The 22,515-nt window shown below is 41.8% G+C and overlaps 1 protein-coding gene across 1 annotated transcript; it reads right to left on the bottom strand.

Annotated features, from left to right (window-relative positions):
• Nucleotides 1-18,842: 18,842 nt before the first annotated feature.
• LOC105924611 (fatty acid-binding protein, brain-like) lies at nt 18,843-20,422 on the bottom strand. Its single transcript, XM_036147167.1, has 3 exons — nt 20,278-20,422; nt 19,955-20,127; nt 18,843-19,583 (listed from the first exon to the last, which is right to left on the bottom strand). Exons 1-3 carry the CDS (start codon nt 20,348-20,350, stop codon nt 19,518-19,520), a joined length of 312 nt encoding a protein of 103 aa, XP_036003060.1. The 5' UTR covers nt 20,351-20,422; the 3' UTR covers nt 18,843-19,517.
• Between the last annotated feature and the right edge of the window lie 2,093 nt (nt 20,423-22,515).

The following is a 22,515-nucleotide window of genomic DNA, read 5'->3' as shown; positions in this document are numbered from 1 at the left end:
CAAACTTGAATCAACAGTTTATTATAAAAAAATTGTTATAGGCAAAGATTATAATAAAAAAGGAAATGAACAATAAACTGACAGCTATAATGAGGCTTACCGATAGGTGCCAGTAAATCTGTCCTGGATGAGAGGCTGTCCAAACAGAAGAGGAGATGCCACTATCCAGGGCAACAGCACCACAATATGAATTAAAACTTTATGAGAATATGATTAAATCTGTCAAGTTTTGTTATTGAACCCGAACACAACCACAACAGAGTTAAGTTTAACAGTTTATTGAAATTTGTGAATAGTAGAGGAAGGAACCAAGAGTCTGTACTGAGCTGAAGCAGGAGGATGGTGAAGGCAGGAACTGGCAAGCAGGTTGGAACCAGAGCATGGAGGCAGCAGAACCAGAAGCACAGCAGAATGGAGACTTGGACCCAGGCTTGACCAGCAGCACGACAGCATATAGACTTGGAACCAGGTTGGACTCACAGCACAATAGAATGAAGACTTGGAACCAGAACTACAGCAGGCTGGCGGAGAATGGATGGACTGGACGAGACTGGATGAGGTGAGCAGCAGAAACAGAGGTAGCAGGAAAACAGAACGAACCGACGAGGAATGACAGAATGCAGTGAGCTTAAGTAGTGAGGCTGACAGGTGTGCTGAATGCTGGATGATTAGTAGCTGACAGGTGTGGATGATTACTGAACTGGAGACTGGAGCTGTATGGAAGGTGGCAAGTGTCTAGAGTCTGTGCATGATGCAGCAGACAGGCTGAATCATGACAGCACCCCCCCCCCCAAAGGCCGGCTCCCAGACGGCCAAACGAAAAACAGACAACAAAAGAAAACAACCCACCCAGGGTGAGCGGAGGGACGCACTGGACGGTGGGCTAGAGTCATATAAACAAAAAACGACCCACCCAGGGTGGGCGGAGGGAGGTACTGGACGGTGGGAACCAAAAAAAATCCAAAAAACAGAAGAAACCAAAACACAAATCTACCCCAACAGGGTGAACAAAGGACAGTCTGGTTAGGCACTAGATGCCCAGTAGGAGGGACCTCTGGTGGGCGACCTCGGCAGCGGAGCAGCAGAGTCTGAAACGGGTGTCGCGTGGGCGACCCCGACGAGGCAGAGCTAGACGCGGGCGTCGCTGTGGGCGACCTCGGTGGTGGAGCAGCAGAGTCTGAAACGGGCGTCGCGGTGGGCGACCCCGACGAGGCAAAGTCAGAAACGGGCATCGCGGTGGGCGACCCCGACGAGGCACAGCTAGATGCAGGCATGGCAGTGGGCGACCCCGGCGCCGAAGTAGCAGAGTCTGACGTGGCCAGCGGTGGAAAAGTACCCTGGAAGACAAGCGGCTATCAACTAAGGGCGAAGCAGGGCCACAGGACACAGGTGTCACAGGACTACAGGCTACGGAGGTCGCAGGACTAAAGGCTACGGAGGTCGCAGGACAAAAGGCTACGGAGGTCGGAGGACTAGAGGCTACAGAGGTCGCAGGGCTAGAGGCTACAGAGGTCGCAGGGCTAGAGGCTACAGAGGTCACAAGCCTAGAGGCTACAGAGGTCACAAGACTAGAGGCTACAGAGGTCACAAGACTAGAGGCTACAGAGGTCACAGGACTAGAGGCTACAGAGGCCACGGGGCTACAGGCTACAGAGACCACAGGGCTACAGGCTTCAGGAGGCACCGGGCTACAGGGTTCAGGAGGCCCCGGGCTACAGGCTACAGGAAACGCCTAGCTACAGAAGAAAACGCACCTTTAAGGACAATGCCGCGGAAACTTTTATTCAAGTTTACTCTGATACTTCAACCTTGGGCTGCAACTCAGTAGATGAGCTAGTACATAACTTTCAGTCTAAAGTCTCAGACATCATTGACTGCATTGCTCCAATTAAAGTGAAAGTTCCTTCCGGGCAGAAAAAATCTCTTGGAGAAATGCTCCAGCAGTTAGAGGGGAAAAAAGGGAATGTCGGAAAGCTGAACGCAGGTGGAGAAAGAACAGACTCCAGGTTCACTACGATATCTATAAAGAGAGACTTTACAGATATAACTTACAATTGAAAAATGCAAGGGAATCTTTCTTCTCAGAGATCATCAAGAAAAACATTAATAATGGTCGTGTCTTATTTTCCACAGTTGACAGGCTAACAAATCCTCCTGTGTCCGTAGCTTCCGAACTCCACTCCACCAGGGCCTGCAATGAATTTGCTAACTTCTTTACTGAAAAAAAACTAAAAATTAGAGGATCACTTTGTACTACCATATCAACACCAGAACCAATGCTTTATTCAGCTGGAACCATTTCTGACAAAATGTCCCATTTCAGGGAAATAAACCACAAAAGCTTAGAGCAGATCATTCAGCAGTTAAGTTCCTCCTCCAGCTGCCTTGATGTTCTACCCACAGCTTTCTTTAAAAAAGTTTTACCTGTCATAGCGTCTGATTTGACTCAGATAATAAACACGTCCCTTCTGTCAGGTGTTTTCCCCCAGTCCCTAAAAACAGCAATTATCAAACCACTGCTGAAAAAGAACAATTTAGACAAACTACTACTCCAGAACTACAGGCCCATCTCAAACCTCCCCTTTATCAGTAAGATTATTGAAAAAGCTGTATTTCAACAATTAAACACCTTCTTAACAACGACCAGCCGCTTTGACTTTTTCCAGTCTGGCTTCCGTGCTCACCACAGTACAGAGACCGCCCTTATTAAGGTGTTTAATGACATCCATATAAATACAGACTGTGGAAGAACCACCGTGCTGGTACTATTGGACCTTAGTCCAGCATTAGTCCAGCATCAAAACCTTAGCAGCATTTGATACTGTTGATCACTCCATTCTGTTAGAGAGCCTGGAGAACTGGGTCGGCCTCTCTGGTACAGCACTCCACTGGTTTAAATCCTACTTAAAAGACAGGGACTTTTTTGTGTCAGTAGGTAACTTTACATCCCAGACGACAAAAATCACATGTGGGGTTCCCCAAGGGTCTATCATGGGTCCCCTCCTCTTCAATATCTACATGCTCCCCCTAGCTCAGATAATAAAAAATAACAACATTAGCTACCATAACTATGCAGACGACACACAGCTCTACATCACCATTTCACCAGGTGACTATAAACCAGTTCAAGCACTGAGTAAATGCCTAGAAGAAATCAATACGTGGATGTGCCAAGATTTTCTTCAGTTGAATAAAAACAAAACAGAAGTAATAATTTTTGGACCAATAGAGGAGAGATCAAAAGTTAGCACACAGCTTCAGTCGCTTCAGCTAAAAACCACTAACCAGGCCCGAAATCTGGGTGTAGTGATGGACTCAGACCTGAACCTTCAAAAGCATCTAAAGACAATTACAAGGTCGGCTTTTTATCACCTGAGGAACATTTCCAGGATTAAAGGACTAATGTCTCAGCAGGATCTGGAAAAACTAATCCATGCGTTTATTTTTAGCAGAATTGATTACTGCAGTGCTTCCCAAACTTTTTGCATCGCGTACCCCTTGGAGCATTTCATCTCCATCCGCGTACCCCCCCCCCCCCAAAAAAAAAAAGAAACATTCAACATAGGGATCAGAGTTTTATTAACTTGACTGCAGATACTAAATACATCTGCATTATAAAAGGGCATAACATAATAAAATGTAACAAACAAGAACAAAGACTGTAACGAGCCTGTTCAGAATACAGCCAAAACTGTGGAGCGTGACAGAGTCCTTGTGACTCTAATGTGAGGGGTGTGCTTGAGAGGATGCGCATAACCCCTGTATGTCTGGCCGAATCGGCGACAGTTTCAGTCTTAAATCGTCTTCCACACATAGTCTGTGTCGGTATTTAGTTTTCAGGCTGGTCAGACATGAAAAACCTCTCTCACATAAATATGTAGTGGGGAATGGCATTAATTTCTTGACTGCGCGTGTTGCCAGTTCAGGGTACTCGGTGAGCAGCCCTATCCGGCTCATCAGCGACACACCGGACGCAGAAACGGGACCAGGCTGTGAAGACCGAGGAGGACCTGGAGGGTTCTCCACACCAGCCGCACACTCCGCTGTGCGCAGCTCCTCCGTGCGCTGAGGCACTCGGCTCCTCTTCACCTCCCGGCCGCATAATGACCTCCGCGGCTACGATGACGGAGCCTCTCCACAGCGGCTGGACCCCGCCGGCTGCGATCAGCGGAGGGACCACACCCCCTCCACCGCCCGCTGATGACGGCACTCCTCTCCCTCTGCGCCAGCAGAAACCCTGCGGCTCCTCCTGTCCTTCTCCGGGGACGTCACAGCTCGCCTCTAACCAACTTTATAAGCCTGAGCCCTACTCGAGCTCGTGCTATTCATTGAATTTAAGGTTGCTGCTTCGCGTACGAGGCCACTATTGTACGGCATTTGATTTTTTTTTTCCTGCATTTTTTATTTTTTTTTTTAATCTTTTCCCGTACCCCCTGTCAGGACGTCGCGTACCCCCTAGGGGTACGGGAACAATAGTTTGGGAATAACTGGATTACTGCAATGGTGTTTTCACAGGTCTGCCTAAAAAGTGCATCAGACAGCTGCAGCTGATCCAGAACGCTGCTGCCCGCGTCCTCACTAAGACTAAGAAAGTAGAGCACATCACCCCAGTTCTAAAGTTCTTCCACTAGCTCCCTGTTTCTCAGAGAATAGACTTTAAAATCCTTCTATAAATCCCTGAATGGCTTAGCACCTAAATACATCACAGACTTGTTATCAGTGTAGGGTGAATGCTGGCCTAGTGGTTAGAGCAGCGCGCTTGCACAAAGAGAAGGATGCAAGCACCCGGTTCGATCCCCACAGCCTGCACTCTGGGTCCATGAGCAAGACCCTTAACCTCTGATTGCTCCCCAGGCGCTGCACAGTGGCAGCCCATGTCTCCCCAAGGGGATGGGTTAAGATGCAGAAGTGAATTTCTGCATCGTGTTTTAAATCAAGATTTAAAACACATTTGTTTAGGATTGCCTTCGACTCTAGTTAAACTGTTTTACTGAAACATCACTAGTTCAACTTTTTTAGTCCAACTGTTTTTAATGTTCTATTTTGTTTCTACATTTTATTCCTACTTGCTTTTATTCTGTTTAATTTTCCTATATTTTAATCATGTAAAGCATTTTGCATTGTCTCTGTACTGAACTGTGCTGTACAAATAAATTAGCCATGCCTTAATTATCTGTTACATGTGTTTTCTGAACCATTAGGGCTGTACTGGATATTTTAGGTCCAGATACCTCTCCTATCATATTCCTAATAATTACATGTATAATTCAATACAGAGGTAGGGATAAATATTAAAACAGGCTTTTGTGGGCACTCTGGTGGCACAGACCCATATATGGAGGCCTTAGTCCTCGATGTGGCCATCCCAGGTTCACCCTTTGCTGCATGTCGTCCCCCTCTCTCTCATCCCCTCTTCCTGTCAGCTTCCCTTCATTAAAGGCCATTAGTGACAAAAAGGAGAATAAACAGGCTTTTGTAAATGATTCTGTTTTTTTTAGTGACGCTTCTCTTCCTGAGCTTATTAAAATCGCCTCTAGTACTTTAAAGAGATATTTCTAAAGTTATCAATTGCTGACATCCATTAGAAGAGCAGAACAATTAGACTCCATCAGTGGCTCTGACATTTTCATAAGTCACTGCACTTTTATCTTCATCACTGCACACCTGAGAACAAGAAAAACAGGACAATCACTTTAAATGAGGCAAACAGAAGTTTGGATGTTTTGGGTGAAAGTCTAACTAACTTTAAAACAGATTTTGTTGTTTATATTTTTAATAGAAAACAAGCTGGAAAGTAATATTTGCAACTTCGGTGCTTTTTAATTTTGACTCTCTGTGGGGAATTACATTACATTTATGGCTTCTATGTTCTACTGAAAGTCAGACACACAAAACAAATCTAGGATCGCCTCCTGTCAAGAAGCTTGTAAATAGTTAACATAAAATAAATATTTTGACTGATTTTAAGCTAAGAACTTACAAAGGTTTCTTCCCCACGTAGTTTTTTTCCTACATCTTATGTTTTATACATTAACAGCCTCACTTTTGATCCTGATCCAGATGTTGACGACGAAAACTGCTGTTAGGAGTGAAGCTAAACCCACCAACACAATGAAGAACCTCAATGTCAGCTTATCTAGAAGGGAAAAAACAGCATAAAGATTTACACTTCCTGGCCAAAAAAAAGCTGTCACCAGAAAAACGTCACATTAATATTTAGTCAGACCACCATTAGCTTTGATTACGGCATTCATTCCCTGTGGCATCGCTTCAATAAGTTTCTGCAATGTCACAAGATGTATTTCCTCCCAGTGTTGCATTCATTTTTCACCGAGGTCTGGCATTAATGATGGGAGAGTCTGCCCGCAGCACAAAGCCTTCTCCAGCACATCCCAAAGATTCTCAGTGGGCTTAAGGTCTGGACTCTGGTGGCCAATCCATGTGTGAAAATGACTTCTCATGCTCCCTGAACCACTTTTTCACAATTCAGGCCAGATGAATCCTGGCATCATTATCTTGGATTATGCCCGTGACATTGGGGAAGAAAAAAATCTATTGATCTATTGAATAACCTGGTCATTCAGTCTTTTCAGGTAGTCAGCTGACCTCATTCTTTGAGCTCATACTGCTGCTGAACCTAGACCTGACCAACTGCAGCAACCCCAGATCATAGCACTGCCCCCACAGACTGGTACAGCAGGCACTAGGCATGATGGGTAAATCCCTTCCGGACACATTTTTTCCTTGAAGACGATGGGTCAATACTATCCTTCCAGTTTTTAATAATGCATTGGACAGCCCAATTTTGGTAGTTCTGCAATCTCCTAAGATGTTTCACAAGACTTAAAAGTATTTTTTTTTTTTTTACTGTTCAGTGATTTTTTTATTCATAAAGCTTAAACTTTAAGCTCTGTTTTGGTAGCCCACTCCAATCATCAAGGATTGTTGGCTAGCAGTGCCTACACCACCTCAACACAGTCCTGACTCTTTACATGAGTCGTTCCCTGATGGTGGACTGACCTATGGAGCCGTACAGGAAGCAGGATGTCCCTGTCTGTCTTCAAGCAACTCTTGAAGATCCAGATCTTCAGAGAGCATCTCCTACCCTGAACTTCTCCACTACTGCACTCTCTCTTTCTGCTCTATTTCTACGTCTAACCTTTCACTTCTGACAGAACCTGACTGGTGTGTTCCTTCTAAGTAGCTTATTGTTAGATTTTTTTAGGACCTTTATATAACCAGGTAAAACCACATTGAGATGAAAAAAAATCTCTTCTCCAAAAGGGACCTGATAGGACGGCAGCAGAGTTACAGCAAAACAAGGATACAACAAAATTAGAGATGTACAATATTATCTGCATGTTATCAATATTTCCTGATTGACAATTATTTCCTGACATTCAGCTGGTGCCCCAACTTGTTAATTTTGATCAAAAATTACTAACTTAATTCATTATTCGTCTTGGCATTTATTGAGAGTTATTCAAAGAATAAAATAACTATTGTTTCAGAACACGTTAGCAGCTTTGTTTCTGAATATCTTATCAGTAGATTTAACAAATACCATAAATATACTGACAGAGTTAATAAAATGTAACAGAGATGAAACAGCAGATGAAAGAATAAAATTTAGAAACATTGAAATTAAACATGTCCGAGGCTGTTTATGAGCGCTTTGAGGACTGGTAGTCCAGCAACCTGAGCTTCTTCCATTTGTCTATTTTCTCTTCCGTTTTCTCACTAACCTGCAATAAATATACGCCAGAATAGACCTTAGAGACCAGGGAGATTATACTAGACTTTTCTGACTAATATCACTAACATGTTCACCACCATTGGCTCCCTTGTGTTAACTGAACCACTAAGTCCTGATGTGACATCAGTCACACCTCTTCAATCTGTCAGCCATCTTGTGATTAATTCACATTTTAGCCTCCATCTTGTTTGTCCTCAACTTCCTTCAACCTGTCAGCATGACGGCTTATTAACGCAACATTAAGAATCAATTCTCCATTAATGTTTTGTTTCTGTTGTTTTCTTCTTTTCTATCTTCTACTGTAATTATTACTTAGTTTTTATGACCTACTTGAAAACATTACTGCACATTACTAACCTAGTTAAATAGTTTTTTTGTTTTTTTTTACCATAACCTCTTAAGACCATTATTAAGAGTTATTCATGCCCAAACCAAATTATTGTTGCACAACAAAGTTAGCAGCTTTGATTCTGGCAATCTTATCAGTAGATTTAACAAATACCATAAATATTATAATAGAGTTATTAAAATACAATATAGAAGAAACAATATATGAAGAGTAACATGTAATTAAAATTAAACATTGATATAGTTGCTACCTTTTAGTGAGTTTGATAAATCACTTCCTGTTGTGGGTTTGAGTGACGTTGGGTTTTTAGGCTCCGCTGGTGTCATTCTTGTTGCAGTTGTTGAAGTTTTCATCACTTTAGGTGGTTTTGTCATACCTGGATTTTTAAAAATTGTATTTTAAAAATCACAAAATCCAAACATTTCCATGTTAGAATTTTCTTTTCAACTATAGTCACAGTTTAATCCTGTTGAAGACTGTAATGTTTCTATGATTTCCAGACAAACTGTCATCTTACTTACAAGCTTATGTGTTACATTGAGGCACAGTCTACTGAGTGTATACAGCTTCCGTGTATATATCCTTTTTGCTTCTTATTTTACTGTATTCTTATATTTTGTCTGCACCATCAATACCAAGTCAAATTCCTTGTAAGTGCAAACCTACTTGGCGATTAAACTTGATTCTGATTTAAGTATATTTTTACCAAAGCAGCTTTTTAATCAAAATACAGAAGGAAGTTATCATAAACAGCTCATCATATTCTCACCTGGTTCATCTCTCAGAGGGGAAATCCTGAAGGTAAACTTCTTCCTGTCTCCTTTGTCAGGTTTAACTTGACAGCTGAATAACCCAGAACCCTCTGATGTGGAGACATGATGGGATGTTGAGAAGCTCACACTGGCTGAACAGTTAGACTGATGTGGATTTAAGGCTGGGATCTTTGCTGCATCTTTGTTATCATGCAGCCACTTCACTTTGTGTGAGCATCCATCAAATGCTGACACAGAGCAGGTCAGGATGGTTTCATCACTTTTCTGCTGTTCAGTCACTGATGAAGATGGAGATATTGTAACAACAACATTAAAGCTGACTTCATCTCTTCAGTTGTAGTTATTATAACGTATCAGTTTGTTGTTATAACAATATATGTGAAGTGAAAACATAATGATCTAAATACTCACAGTTAACAACAAACATATAGAGAACAGAGTCTGGTCCTTCCTGATGTCCTGCTGAGTTATACTGTCTGCAGGTGTAATGACCAGCATCCTCCACTGAGACCTTCTTTATAACCAGAGAACAGTTTGCTGTAACACTCAGTCTGTCTGATTTAGTTCTGACAGCTTCATGAATCTTCCCCTTTTCATACAGTGTTATGGCTGAACTACTTTTAGCAGTGAATAACCAGGTAGTTTTATCACAGGTATCCATCATGTTTCTAAAGCATCCAGCAGGCAGAGTGACTTCATCTCCATCTCTGACAACAAAGTGAGAACTTTGTTCAGCTGCTGCTGCTGAGGAGATGAAGAAAAGTACATCAGCAATGTAAAGTTTCTGTTATTAACATTATATAGAAATTGTTTTTCATCTTAACAGATATACAGTTAGGCCCATAAATATTTGGACAGGGACACAAGTTTTGTTGTTTTAGCTGTTAATGAAAACATATTCAGCGCTGTGACAGACTGGTGACCTGTCCAGGATGAACCCCGCCTCTCTCCCATTGACAGCTGGTGATAGACACCAGCACCCCTCATGACCCCAACAGGGATTAGCGTGTTGGAAGATGGATGGATGGATGGATGGATGGGCTTAAAATGCAGACTCTCAGCTGTAATTTGAGAGTATTCACATCCAAATTGGATCAAGGGTTTAGGAATTACAACAATACGTAGAAACCTCTTTTTCAAAGGACCAAAAGTAATTAGACAATTGACTCAAAAGACTGCAAAATAAATAACAAGGCTGCATGGGCTCTTCCCTCGTTAACCTGTCATTAATTTAGCAGTTGAAAGGTCTGGAGTTGATTCCAGGTGTGGCGTTTGGAATCTGTTGCTGTGAAAACACAACATGCAGTTAAAGGAGTTCTCCATGGAGGTGAAACATTTTACTCAGGGTTATGTGTATTTGTCCAATTACTTTTGAGCCCCTGAACGGAGGAGTGTTTGTATAAAAATGGCTATAATTGCTACATGTTTATATTTTTCACTTAAACTAGTTCACTCTCACAAACTCCCACAGGTGCTGGGTCCCAGGTAATAAATGTTCACTTATATACAGAAAGCCTATAATTTATTTATTTACTTTCTTTCACTTTCCTTTTTTAGGTATCACATTACACATGTCAGCTTAAATAATAATACATATGATTTAGCAATGGTATCAAGGTGTTACTCGATTGTATCTGTTGCTTTTTGTCTGTTGGTTGTGCTGTTCTTTTTGTGTCTCTTTTCAGGTGATGGAGCAGACAGAGGACATTTTATCAATCTCTCCCTTTAATCCTTTCTTTCTTTCACCTCTTCTCTTTCTCTTTTTTTCTCTTCTTGTTCTTCCTTTACTTTCCAACTTTCCCATTGTAGTGTCCATATAATTTGAAATTCTCCCTGCAGGAATCACAATAAAGCTATTTACATGCACAAATCAAGCGGAGCATTATGGCGAAAGCTGTTTGCTCCCCTTGTGAAAGTAAAATCTGTCGAGCTCTATTTGGCATTAAGACATATTGCCACATTGCTAGACAGGACACTGGGGAAGAAAAAAATAAATAAAAAAAATAAAATAAAGGAGTTCTCCATGGAGGTGAAACACTTTACTCAGGGTTATGTGTATTTGTCCAACTACTTTTGAGCCCCTGAAAGGAGGAGCGTTTGTATAAAAATGGCTATAATTGCTACATGTTTATATTTTTGTTCAACGCCTTGTATTACACCTTAAAGTCTGCACTTCAATTACATTGTAGTTGTTTCATTTCAAATCCAATGTGGTGGCATGCAGAGCCCAGATCATGAAGACTGTGTCACTGCCCAAATATTTCAGGGCCAAACTGTAGTATTAATGAAATTCTTTAATGATGATCATATGCAATAAATGGATTTAAATATTCTCACCCATAAAGGTTAGCATCCATAAGGAAAACACTGTAATCCATGTGAATTCAGCCATCGAGCGTCTCTTGTTCTCAGTCTCAGTCCAACTGTGTGACTGACTCTGGTAGAGAGACGGAGCATCTACTTCCTCTGACTCTCATGATGTCACTTCCTCAAACTGACTGATGGTTAGGCTTTAGCTTTATGCAGATAAGACATGGTGGAAATGCAGTCAGAGGTCACAGCAGCATAATGTAGAGACTTTAAACAAGAACTGATTATTCAGAACGATCCAAAGGTTGAAGGATTACAGAAATATAATGAATGTCTTTCCTGGTAAAACAGCTAAACATGTGACCAGTAAATGTTCAGAGTTAACAGCAACAGACTGATCATTAAGTTTTCTCGCAGTCAAAAAGAGGAAGATGACGAACGTGTAAAGAACATATTTTAAATATAAATGTGCTAAAGTCCAATTTTTCTCCCCTGCTTGATGCAGTTAAGATGTGAACTGATCTCAGTTCCTCTTGGAACCATGAAAGGTTTATTTCTGAGAACTAAAGGAGTGTTCTGTGAAAATATTCTAGCAGGAGAGGTTTGGGCAGTCAATCTCATTTCTATATTGGCCCACTTTGGCCTCATGAAGTCATTAAAAGGGCCGGTTGCACATGAATAGAGGATACTTTTGATTTCATAATTTCATTTCAGTTCACATAAAAATTTAAAAAATGCACTGTAACATAAAAGTAGCACCTTATGTCCAAATTATACAGTTCACCTGCAAATAAGGTTGATATTGGGGTGAGTTACACTTTAAACTCATCATTGTGCATCACTTTTTCTCTTTTTTCTAATGCGCTGTGGAAAAACTGACATCTAGTGGAACAATTATGTTACTACATAGTTATGGGCATTGTTTTAGCCACTTTATGCAATTTAAAAGGATACATCTTTCTACTTTATGACATGATAAGCCTTTTGGTGCTTGAGGGCTGGATAAATTGCCTTGACAGGCCGGATTCTGATAGTTGCTTACGTCACCACCCAGGAAATCACAATTTAGGACCCACAGGTACGTTATTACAAAAAGCCAGAGACATAGTTTAAAAGTTGAATATACAGTGGTTATTATTTAAAAAAGTAATTGTTTATGAAATTATTACGATAAAAAAGGTGATAAAGACCAATAATCTACCAACTACTAAGGCTTAGCGGTAGGTGCCAGTGAACCTGTTAAAAACATCACATAAACTTTGTAAAAGAAGAAATCCCTGAGCTCCATCCAGCACAAGCAACAGTTAATCCTAAAGGAGAGAGTCTGGATCATGCCGCTGAAAAGAGATCAAACCTCTGCAGGCAAAGCAGCAGCAGGATGGTGGGCAGCACCAGCGACAGCAAACACTCCTCCCTCATTGAGATGTGCAGGCAAATAACTCAGAATATAACAGAACTACAACAGTAATGACGAGAGGCACTAAAGCCCAGCAACAGGGAAGTACACCATTACAAGTCTCAGCTGCAAATGTCTGCACCAGTGATTTAGCCTTGCTTTAACAGAGCGCTCCCTCTACTGGCAAAGCTGAGTAATTACACCATCAGCAGGCGAGTCTCCATCCCCTTCATCCTGCCACACTATGAATAAAAGCTCTGAAGGTTTTGACTGATGATGATGAGCAGATGGTTCAACAGCTGGATGTGTCAAAGGTTAATAAATACAAATTATTCCATGTTTACTAAGCTGTGTGGAAAACTTGATTAATAAACGTAACTGGTTGTTAATGTCTGTATCCCTGTGTAACTTATATTAATTTTGTTTCACAACACTTATCTTAATAGACTTCATTATGTTCTTAATATATTAAAATAGGTTGTGAGATGGTTTTTAATAATAGATACTGTTAGTTTTCTTAAAATATAGTCCATTAGAATTGGTCGAATATGTAAAAAAAACTGTATTAAAAGGAAACTAGAATTATTTTGGAATGTACAGTTCACATTATTTTCTGTCTTTGGAGGTTCAGGAAAGTTTCCTGGTTTACCCATTTTTTTGACACAGAAAAAAAATAAACTTTAGAGCCTCCATGTGTGAAGAGATGTTTCTAAAATGTCTTATTTAGGAAAAATGTCCTGTTTAGAACAGCGGATGTATTTAGAACCAGCATAGATTAGATTTACCTGTTGCTCAACAGTTCATGTAGCTACAGTAACGAGACGACTGGATATATTCAACCTAAATTATTTAGTTCAGAATATGGACTTATTAATTAAATGTTATATTACACTCTTATAGTTACACAGCAGTGTCAATATCTACAGTAGCAAGATAAAGCAAGATAAAGGAAGGAACCTTCCTTTATCTTATTTAAGCTAGCCTAAAGAAACAGACCTAAAACAAGAGCAGAGCTGCAACATGTTCTACATCCATTAAGCACCAATAACCTGACAGGGAGATAAATATTCCTGAAAACAAACATTTAAAGTGGCTCTAATCACAAGGAATAAAGCCTTAGTTCATTAATATCGTTTGCCAACTTTTCTATTTAATTTAAAGCTTTGTTTTCCTATTCTGTTAACACTTAGGTCATGACAAATATAGTATTCTGTGAAATATATTTAAAATAAAAACAGATAAGACAGAAACTGAAAAGCTTCATCTGGAGTGTTTAATCTCTCCATTTAAAACAGGGAGACAGTGTTCCAGTTATTTACAGTAGGAGAATAATTTATCTATAGAAATAGCAAATAAAAAACATTAACTGTGAGAAAGAAGTGACTCGTCATGTTTTATACTCAACAAGTCCATATGAATTAAAAGAATAATAAAAATGTTGTCTTTGTCTCTTTTTTTTTTTCCCCAGTGTCCTGTCTAGCAATGTGGCAATAAAAATTTATATCTTAATGCCAAATAGAGCTCGACAGATTATACTTTCACAAGTGGAGCAAACAGCTTTCGCCATAATGCTCCGCTTGATTTGTGCGTGTAAATAGCTTTATTGTGATTCTTGCAGGGAGAATTTCAAATTATATGGACACTACAATGGGAAAGTAGGAGAGTAAAAGAAAAACAAGAAGAGAAAAAAAAAGAGAAAGAAGAGGTGAAAGAAAGAAGAGATACATAGAAGAGATTGATAAAACGTCCTCCGTCTGCTCCATCACCTGGAAAGAGACATAAAGCAACAGATACAATCGTGTAACACCTTGATACCATTGCTAAATCATATGTATTATTATTTAAGCTGACATGTGTAATGTGATACCTAAAAAAGAAAGTAAAGGAAAGTAAATAAATAAATTATAGCCTTTCTGTATATAAGTGAACATTTAATACCTGGGACCCAGCACCTGTGGGAGTTTGTGAGAGTGCACTAGTTTAGGTGAAAATTATCCAGAAGGAAATAGCCTGATAGTGATTGTGGAGAACCAAAGACCCGCCTTCCCCGAGCACAGAGGCAAGAGTTAGGGGACCCGTAACCCCGGAATCCCAAAGGGGCCCCAAAGCAGTGCGCCCGAGAGGGGCCTTCACAGGAAATCTGCAACCCCCCCCCCCGAGGAAAGAGGAGAGACGACCCCGAGGAAATCCCCCAGCCACCGCAATGCCGACGCCCTCAAGAGCCGCGGAGACGAGCCCGTGGGCTCCGCCGGCAGCCGGCCACGCTGAAGTGGTCCTGGCCATGGGCCCTGGGGGCCAGAGGCCCCAGGGGCGCCCCGCCCCCGCAGCAGGGGCCCTGGCCGCCCCGCGAAGCCACCGCCGGGAATGGGCCGGCGCCCACCCGGGAACCCACCCCAAACCCGAGGACCGTCAACGCGCCAGAGGGCCAAGGCGCCCGCCAACGCAGCGGAAGAGGGCAGGACGTGGGGGGGATGGGCTCCGCACCTATCGGAGACTTGAGATGATCTTGGGAGAGGGAGCGGACCGGACCCGAACCTGGGGAAAAAAAAAAAAAAAACTCATTCACACCCTCCCTCCCTTGTGCCCCACTCGCCACACACAGACACACACAAAAAAAGGGACGCTGTACACACATTCCCACATAGCATTCATATCCAAAAATCCCAAGTTTGGGGGGTCACCACAATTCAACAATAAGACTGCCTGTGCCCGACCCCCGGCCCCGCCCCCGGACCAGACGCCCCCCGGACCAGGCCCCCCAAAGAGGGGGGGCTGACATGACCCGTACGGGCCATCCGACCAGAGCCCCCCCTCATCCACTATATACCTAATAAACCCCCTCCCACCCCGACCTTACCCTAGCCACCCCTGCCCCCCATCCCTTCCTGGGGAGAGCAGAGGCGTCAGCCCCAGACCCGGTAAGCCGCCGGCTAGCCGCAGCAGCCCCCCCACCAAGACCCCGGACCCAGTGGCCCGCACCTCCTCCAGGCCCCAGACTCCGTGCCGCGATCGGAGATCGGGGGTGTGCAAAAGACCCCCGATCCTCCCTACGCCCGCTCAGATGTTGTGTTGTTGCATGTTGATCTCAGGTGTGTTTAAAACTGGGAGCACCGAAGGGGGTGCACGGCACAGCCCACCCCCCCTCCGGATGGAAGCTGGTGCCAGCACCCCCCCTCCAAGCAACTACCCAGAATCCTCAATGTCTAAATGCGAGAGGGGGTGAAGGGAGCCGCCCGGGGTGAGGCTCTCACAACATAAGCCCCCCCCCCCCCCAGACGTCTTCCCCCCACCCCCCCATATCGTGGCCTACATGAATGTGCGTTGTGAAAATGTTTGGAGTGAAAGTGTCTAAAATGCATGATAAAATTGGGGAGAGGGACGTCACCAAAAGGTGGCAACCTCCAGTAACGCCCTCTCCCCAAGGACCTACATTTGTGGTGGCGTGATGGAGCAGGCAGAGGGAGGAGTCCGGGGATGGGGAGCAAAGGACTGGGGAGCCAACCCAGGGAGCCAGTTCCCCTACTGACTCCAATAGGCACCCCCGCTCCTCGAAAGCTCCACCCGGAGAAAGGGGCCCCTCCAGCGGCACCACCATAGCCCGGGGGCCGGGGAGAGGCCGCAGGGCCCGCCAGCCAACCACCCACCAGGACCAACACCTCTACCTCCCCCAGCCCACCCCCCATGCCTACTGTATTTAACCCCCCCCCCCCAAAATTTTTTTTAATAATAATAATAATAATAATAATAATATATATAAATAAATTAATTAAAAAATAAGTTAATAAAATGGGGGACCCTGGCCAGCCAGCCCGCACGAGCCATCCAAAACCCCACCCCCCAGGTGAAACCCGCACCGGGAGACTACACGGACCAGGACCGGGACAGGGGGCCGGACACAAGCCCACCAGAACGTCCACCAACACCAACCCCCCCCCCCCCCCCCCCCCCCCTTACCACCCGTAGATTTAACCCCTCCCCAACACTAACATTCAAACATCTCACCATACATTCGATACTAGACATCCAGGCTGGGCAAGTCACTACTCCCCCTCCCTCCCCTCCCCCCACTAGCAGAATGCCAACCCAAAGAAGGGGAAGAGCATCTGCCCTGAGATGTTAATGACCATGCCCCCCTACCAGCTCAACAGGCCCCGAGGCCCCCCAGCGCACCAGAGGCCCCGTGCAGGGGCGGACACCCGGGCGCACGCCGGCCCAGACCCCAAGCGGCACACCCCCGAGGCCCCGCCGGGGCCCCCGGGGGTTAAGAGACAAGCATAATCTTGTCTCTTAACAAGATTATGCTCCATTAGTTTTTACAGCGGCCTTCCTCAGGTCCGGCATATTTGCAAAAAATGAAAAGACGGTCAATCCAAAAGAGAAAAATAATGACAATCCTCCCAGATTAAAAGAACGTACACAGTCAGCCTGTCATCCTAGACGTCACTGCACTATTATTTTTTATTATTTTTGAACACAAACTTTAATTGAACCAAGAGAAGCATGCAGTGCTCTGGATAATGATCTGGGTTTTAGATTATCTTTTGGAGGAGCCAGTGATGCACTCTAGCAGCCATTTTGGTGCACTGGTTTCTCCTGGGAAGGTTCATCACTGTTCCAAATTTTCTCCATTTGAGGATGACGGCTGATTCCTGAGGTTTACGGGAGTCCCAATACTCTAGAAGAGGCTTTGGAAATCTTTTAAAGCTGATAGATGTTGGTGACTTTGTGACCTAAATTCTTTAAATACGGGCATGATGTGTTGCTGTTTGAGGTCTTCTCACCTACTTCATGTTGTGAAACAGGTTAAAGTGATTTTACAGGTCACACCATAATCAGACTTGGGCGTGGCTATCAAAAATGAGCTTTGCTTTAAAAAAAATTAATTAATGAAAGTTAGATAACAATGTCACAAAGAGGACATATGTGTCTGGATAGCTATTTTTGACTAATAAATTAAATCATCTTTAAAAAAAATAAAAATATCCAGGTTATCCTGTTGATCTGATCGGTGACAAGTGTGACAAAAAAAGAAAAAAGAAAAAAAAAGCCAGAAGATATCTATAAGAGGTCAGATATTTTTCACAGCACTGTTGATCTGCTTAGATTGAACTGGTCACCTCCACAATGAAGAAAACTTTTGTCTTCATCTGACAATGACGCAGGCCTGCATCATATTTAGACTAAAGGTTTTTTATCATGTTTAAATGGACAGAAGTAAATTTGCTTGGAAGAACTCACAGATTCCCAAGTCTTAACAAGTGAAATTTAGGGCATGGCCAGCAGTTAGAGAGGATTTTTATCAAACTGCACAGCCATCTTTACTGCTGAGTAAATAACTATAGGTGCTAAGAAAGGAGCAAATAGTATTAACTTTAAAATTAACTGTGCATTCTGTTAAACTTGAAGGACTGAACATGGACAGTAATACAACAAATTACTATTTTTTTATATTTTACATTGCACATTTTAAGACCCCATTTATTTTGCTAATTTCTGTTTATTTTTGTTCTAGCAATTCATAAACAGCAGCCTCTAAATGACAAATAGGTCTAATTTTATGTCTAGTTATGTATAACCCAATTCAGGCAATAATACAATACAGCCAGATCTTTGCACAGCTACTTTACTATATAAATTATCTGAATTAAGACATAGATTTTTTTTATAATGGAATAATAACATAATTAGGAGTAAACTTTCTTGTGTTACCATTTTTAATTTTTCCCTCTAAACTATCAGCTTCTGTACAGAAATGAAATTTACACCAACATAGAGTAAGCAATGACACCGACCATTTAATTTGGGATTACTGTAGATTATGAGATTATTTAGATCAAGGTACATTTTCAACGTAAATAATATTCTGGCAGAGTTCTTTTTATCATGCTTTAAAACAGCTGGAGGAACATTTCAGCTGATGATACTATCTTCAAGTCCAGCTTCACTAATTAGATAATTTCATAAACTACTGCTTCAAGTTTAGCTTCCTAGAAAATAACTTCATGCCACCTTTTTCCAGAGTGTGGTGGGTAATGGTGTTTTAATAAATCTCTCAACCAGGATAAAAAAAACAGCTATTAATGCCATAATGTTGTTCTGTAGTGAGAAAAAATCTGTGTTTTAACTTTATTGCTTCCTGGAGAAAACAAGATGTGCAGAAAGGTCAAAAGTTTAACTTTTAGCTGCTCTGTTCACAACAATTTCCCTCTTGTTTCATACTAAATTATTCATTTTAGGCAAAACACTCCTGAAACACAGCACATTTGATTTCTTTATTTTGTGTTTCACACAGAGTTGCAAAGTCGTTCCATCTGTCGTCACAGAACTGTATTCATATAAAAAAAACATCTTAAAAAACATGTGCAGCTTGCAGATCTTTTGCATGTGGAGGAGAACGAAGTGCAAAGAGCAAACGGTCCTCAATAATTATAAAATCAACACGGATTGGCCGGTTGGTGGGGCTGTCGGTCTGAGCTCTCATGCCTTCTCATAGGTGCGCACCGCGTGGATGTCTTCAAAGGTCAGATTCTGCACAAAAGAGACAACAGTAGTTTTCAGGTTTCACACACTTTTAGCTTTAAATATATTTAACTCAGTTAAACACAGGTTTCATGCAGAACACACTTTTAGCTTTAAATATATTTAACTCAGTTAAACAAATAAGCATAAAGTGCTTGGTGATATTTAGAGCTCCAGAAAATATTGTTATTTGTTGTATATTATTGCATATTCATTTGCTATATTTACTCTTTTGATTCATGCTCAGAACCCAAACATACTAGCACCAATTTCAGAGACATTATCTAAGATTTGCCATATGCTGTATGTAAAAGAGCTTCCTCATTTGAACGATCATACTGTACAATTTTCTACCTAAAACTTTTTCTTTGTTGAATTTTATCGATTGAGGCATAAATAAAAGTCAAAAAAAGACTAAAAATGCACAAGCAAACAGCATCTGGTGCCTTTACCATGATCATCCTCCAGAGTCATTGTGGACTGAAAATAATCAAAGAAAAGAAGCGTTTTAATGTGAAAAACTAAAAAGTGAGCCTTTTTTCAAGGCTGCAGGTTTTCTCCAAAGGAGTGAAAATACTGAGCAGTGGCACTGAGCTGTAAAAACAATCAGACTTCAGAATATTTGTAACAAACACAATTTTTTCACACAACCATAGAAAAAAGAACAGTTTTACACCTGTTTTTAGCCCCTTAGTGCCTTTGAAATAGTCACAAATTGTTTTTAATCTTCATAAATACTTGGGGTTTCTTTTAATCCATCATATTCAACCCATGGCATTCTTTTTTTACTCTGGCTCTTACTGTATAAATAAAGTGTAAAGCAGTTTGTTTCTCGTTTTCAGGGATCTTACTTTGCAGTTCCTGTCGTCAGCGGTGGTTTCGTCGAACTCCTCTCCCAGTGTGAAGGTGATCTCTGTGTTTTTGAAGGTGCTCTGAGTGCGGATCACCACCTTGTCTCCCTCCTGGCTGATGATGACGGTCGGCTTGGTCACATTACCCACCTGCCTGGTGGCAAAGCCCACACCTGGGGAAGAGAGCGCGGAGAGACATGTTTTAAACCTCAGTCTTATAATTAATAGGGTGCAGTTTGCATTAAAAAAATACCAGAAAACATGAATTTCTGACCTGTTGTTGCATTTGCTTATAATAATCACAGAAACAAGATCGCACTCACCAAGTGCTTTCATGTACTCATCGAAGTTCTCGCTTTCGACCAGCTTCCAGGTGGCACAGAAGGCGTCGACCATGGTGAAGGTTTGCAGGGGACAGAGTTATCTCCAAAGCACACTGAGCAAGCTGCAGCTTTTGGAGCTTTACTCCACACACTTATCATCCTGCCTCTCATTATTATGCACACAGGTGGGCGGTGCCCGGCGTCTTATTGGCTCAGGAGATTTTAACTGACCTGTGATTGGCTGCTAAATTGGGTCAAGTTGTTTGACCAGATAATAAAAATTAAATTAGCCCATTTGTGTGTTTAATGATGCAGTTAGTCTCTTTTATTGGATTTATTAGGGTGTGCATGCTTTACTTACATCACGCACTGAATTTTTACATTTTAGAGCAGCAAATTCCTTTATATAGATATTTCTACTTTGGTCAATGTGAGTAAATAAAACAACTTTGTGGGGGAAAAGTACCCGCCAGAGTTTACCCTGAGCTCAGATCAGTTTTCTGAGGGTAGGTGAATGAATTACATCAGAGCAGATTCAGACTGCTGCTGAATTTTAACATTTCTACCCGTTTGTGGAGTTTTGGAGGAGTCAGACCGTTGTGTGTGAGGAATGCGTCCTGCAGGGGGTCACTGAAGCAGAAACACTTTGTTTGACAGCCTATTGTCCTGAACATGAGCTTGAACACCACCCTGCACAGATACAGACTCTTAATGCAGAACACACACATTAATCATGTCTACCAATATCTATGGAGAGATTGGGCGCAGTCAGCGTTCTCACAAACGGTTTAAAATAAAGAGTTGTTTAGCTAAGTGATCACATTTAGGATTAAAGGAGGAAAACAGTTGCTGGTGTGTTTACCAGAAATTGATTTTCTTTCTTCTACTAAACTACAACCTCCTGATAAGGACACAGTAAATTAAAGATTAGCTATATAAAAAAAATTCTGCTGCCTGTCTGGGGTCCTTGGTTAAGGCTGGGTGATGCCAGAAAGGAAATAAGCTGACTATTTTCTTGAGAGCATTTTAGATTCTGGTTCTGGATGAGTAACTCCAGCTTTGAAGGGAAGTTTATTGCATGTTCTCTCATATGTAAAAACTTTATTTTAGTTTTATTGCAAAAACAACATTTTTAACCAATTATTCAAGCTGCCTTACTTTTGTCTTTAGTTTTCTGACACCTCTCTTGAATTTATTATATTTTCTTAATGATTGACTTTTCTTGAATCCTCTTAGTTTTTGTTAGTCCACTACCTGCGTTAATCCTCAGTGGGTATGTGCAAACATTCAGATTGGCTCTGCAGTGTTGTGTCTTGGAGGTGGAGGATGTAAACTGGTTGTTTGCAAAGAAGAAGCATTTTTCAAGATCATCCTTCCATGCATCTGGAATCTGATCTTATATTGTAAATATTAATGCATCATCTACTATTTCCAGGGATATGGTGACCAATCAGATATGTGCATGGGTGTGAGCATGCATATGGTTTTCTACAAAAGTGTGACAAACACATGTTGAAGGATCCCTAGTTCCCCCTTGTGGTAAGAAAGCGAACACGATCATGAAGAGACGCAGCAAATATAAACTGCAGCATATTTGTTTTAATATAATTATCCTACCGGATCAAGAGGCAAATTCTGGGATTTTTCACAGTAAGAAAACCTGAATCTTCTAAATCTCTGACCAAAGGAAAGATTACTTGACCCAGGTGGGTCACTTGGGGGGACGTGGCCGAATGGTTAGAGCAGTGTGCTTGCACTCAGAGAAGGATGCAAGTACCCGGTTCAATCCTCAGTCCTGGCACTCTGGGTCCCTGAGCAATACCCTTAACCCCAGATTGCTCCCCAGGCGCTGTACAGTGGCAGCCCACTGCTCCCCAAAGGTGATGGGTTAAAAGCAGAGAACAAATTTTGTTGTAATGCATGTTTAAATGACAATAAAGATGATATTATTATTATTATATTGTACAGAAATAACAAACAGGTTCATCTCAATACACCAGAGCTGTTATAAAATCCATATATTCTAGTGATTGACTTTAAAAAGTGAACCAAACTAATAATATCGATTTGTTACATGAATAATGACCAATAAAACATATTTTCTATGCAGAAATGTGGGCCCACAGAAAACCCTGCCCATGTATTGTACAGTATATGTACTTCATACTTATTCTGGGGTAATTCTGCATGAATAAGTGCATAAATATAATGTGGCATGAAAGAGATCAGCATTCACTG

The sequence above is a fragment of the Fundulus heteroclitus genome, chromosome 15, assembly GCF_011125445.2.
Source record: "Fundulus heteroclitus isolate FHET01 chromosome 15, MU-UCD_Fhet_4.1, whole genome shotgun sequence".
Taxonomy (NCBI): Eukaryota; Metazoa; Chordata; class Actinopteri; order Cyprinodontiformes; family Fundulidae; genus Fundulus; species Fundulus heteroclitus.
The sequence above is the reverse complement of the archived record's forward strand: the minus strand, read 5'-3'. Positions and strand labels throughout refer to the sequence as shown.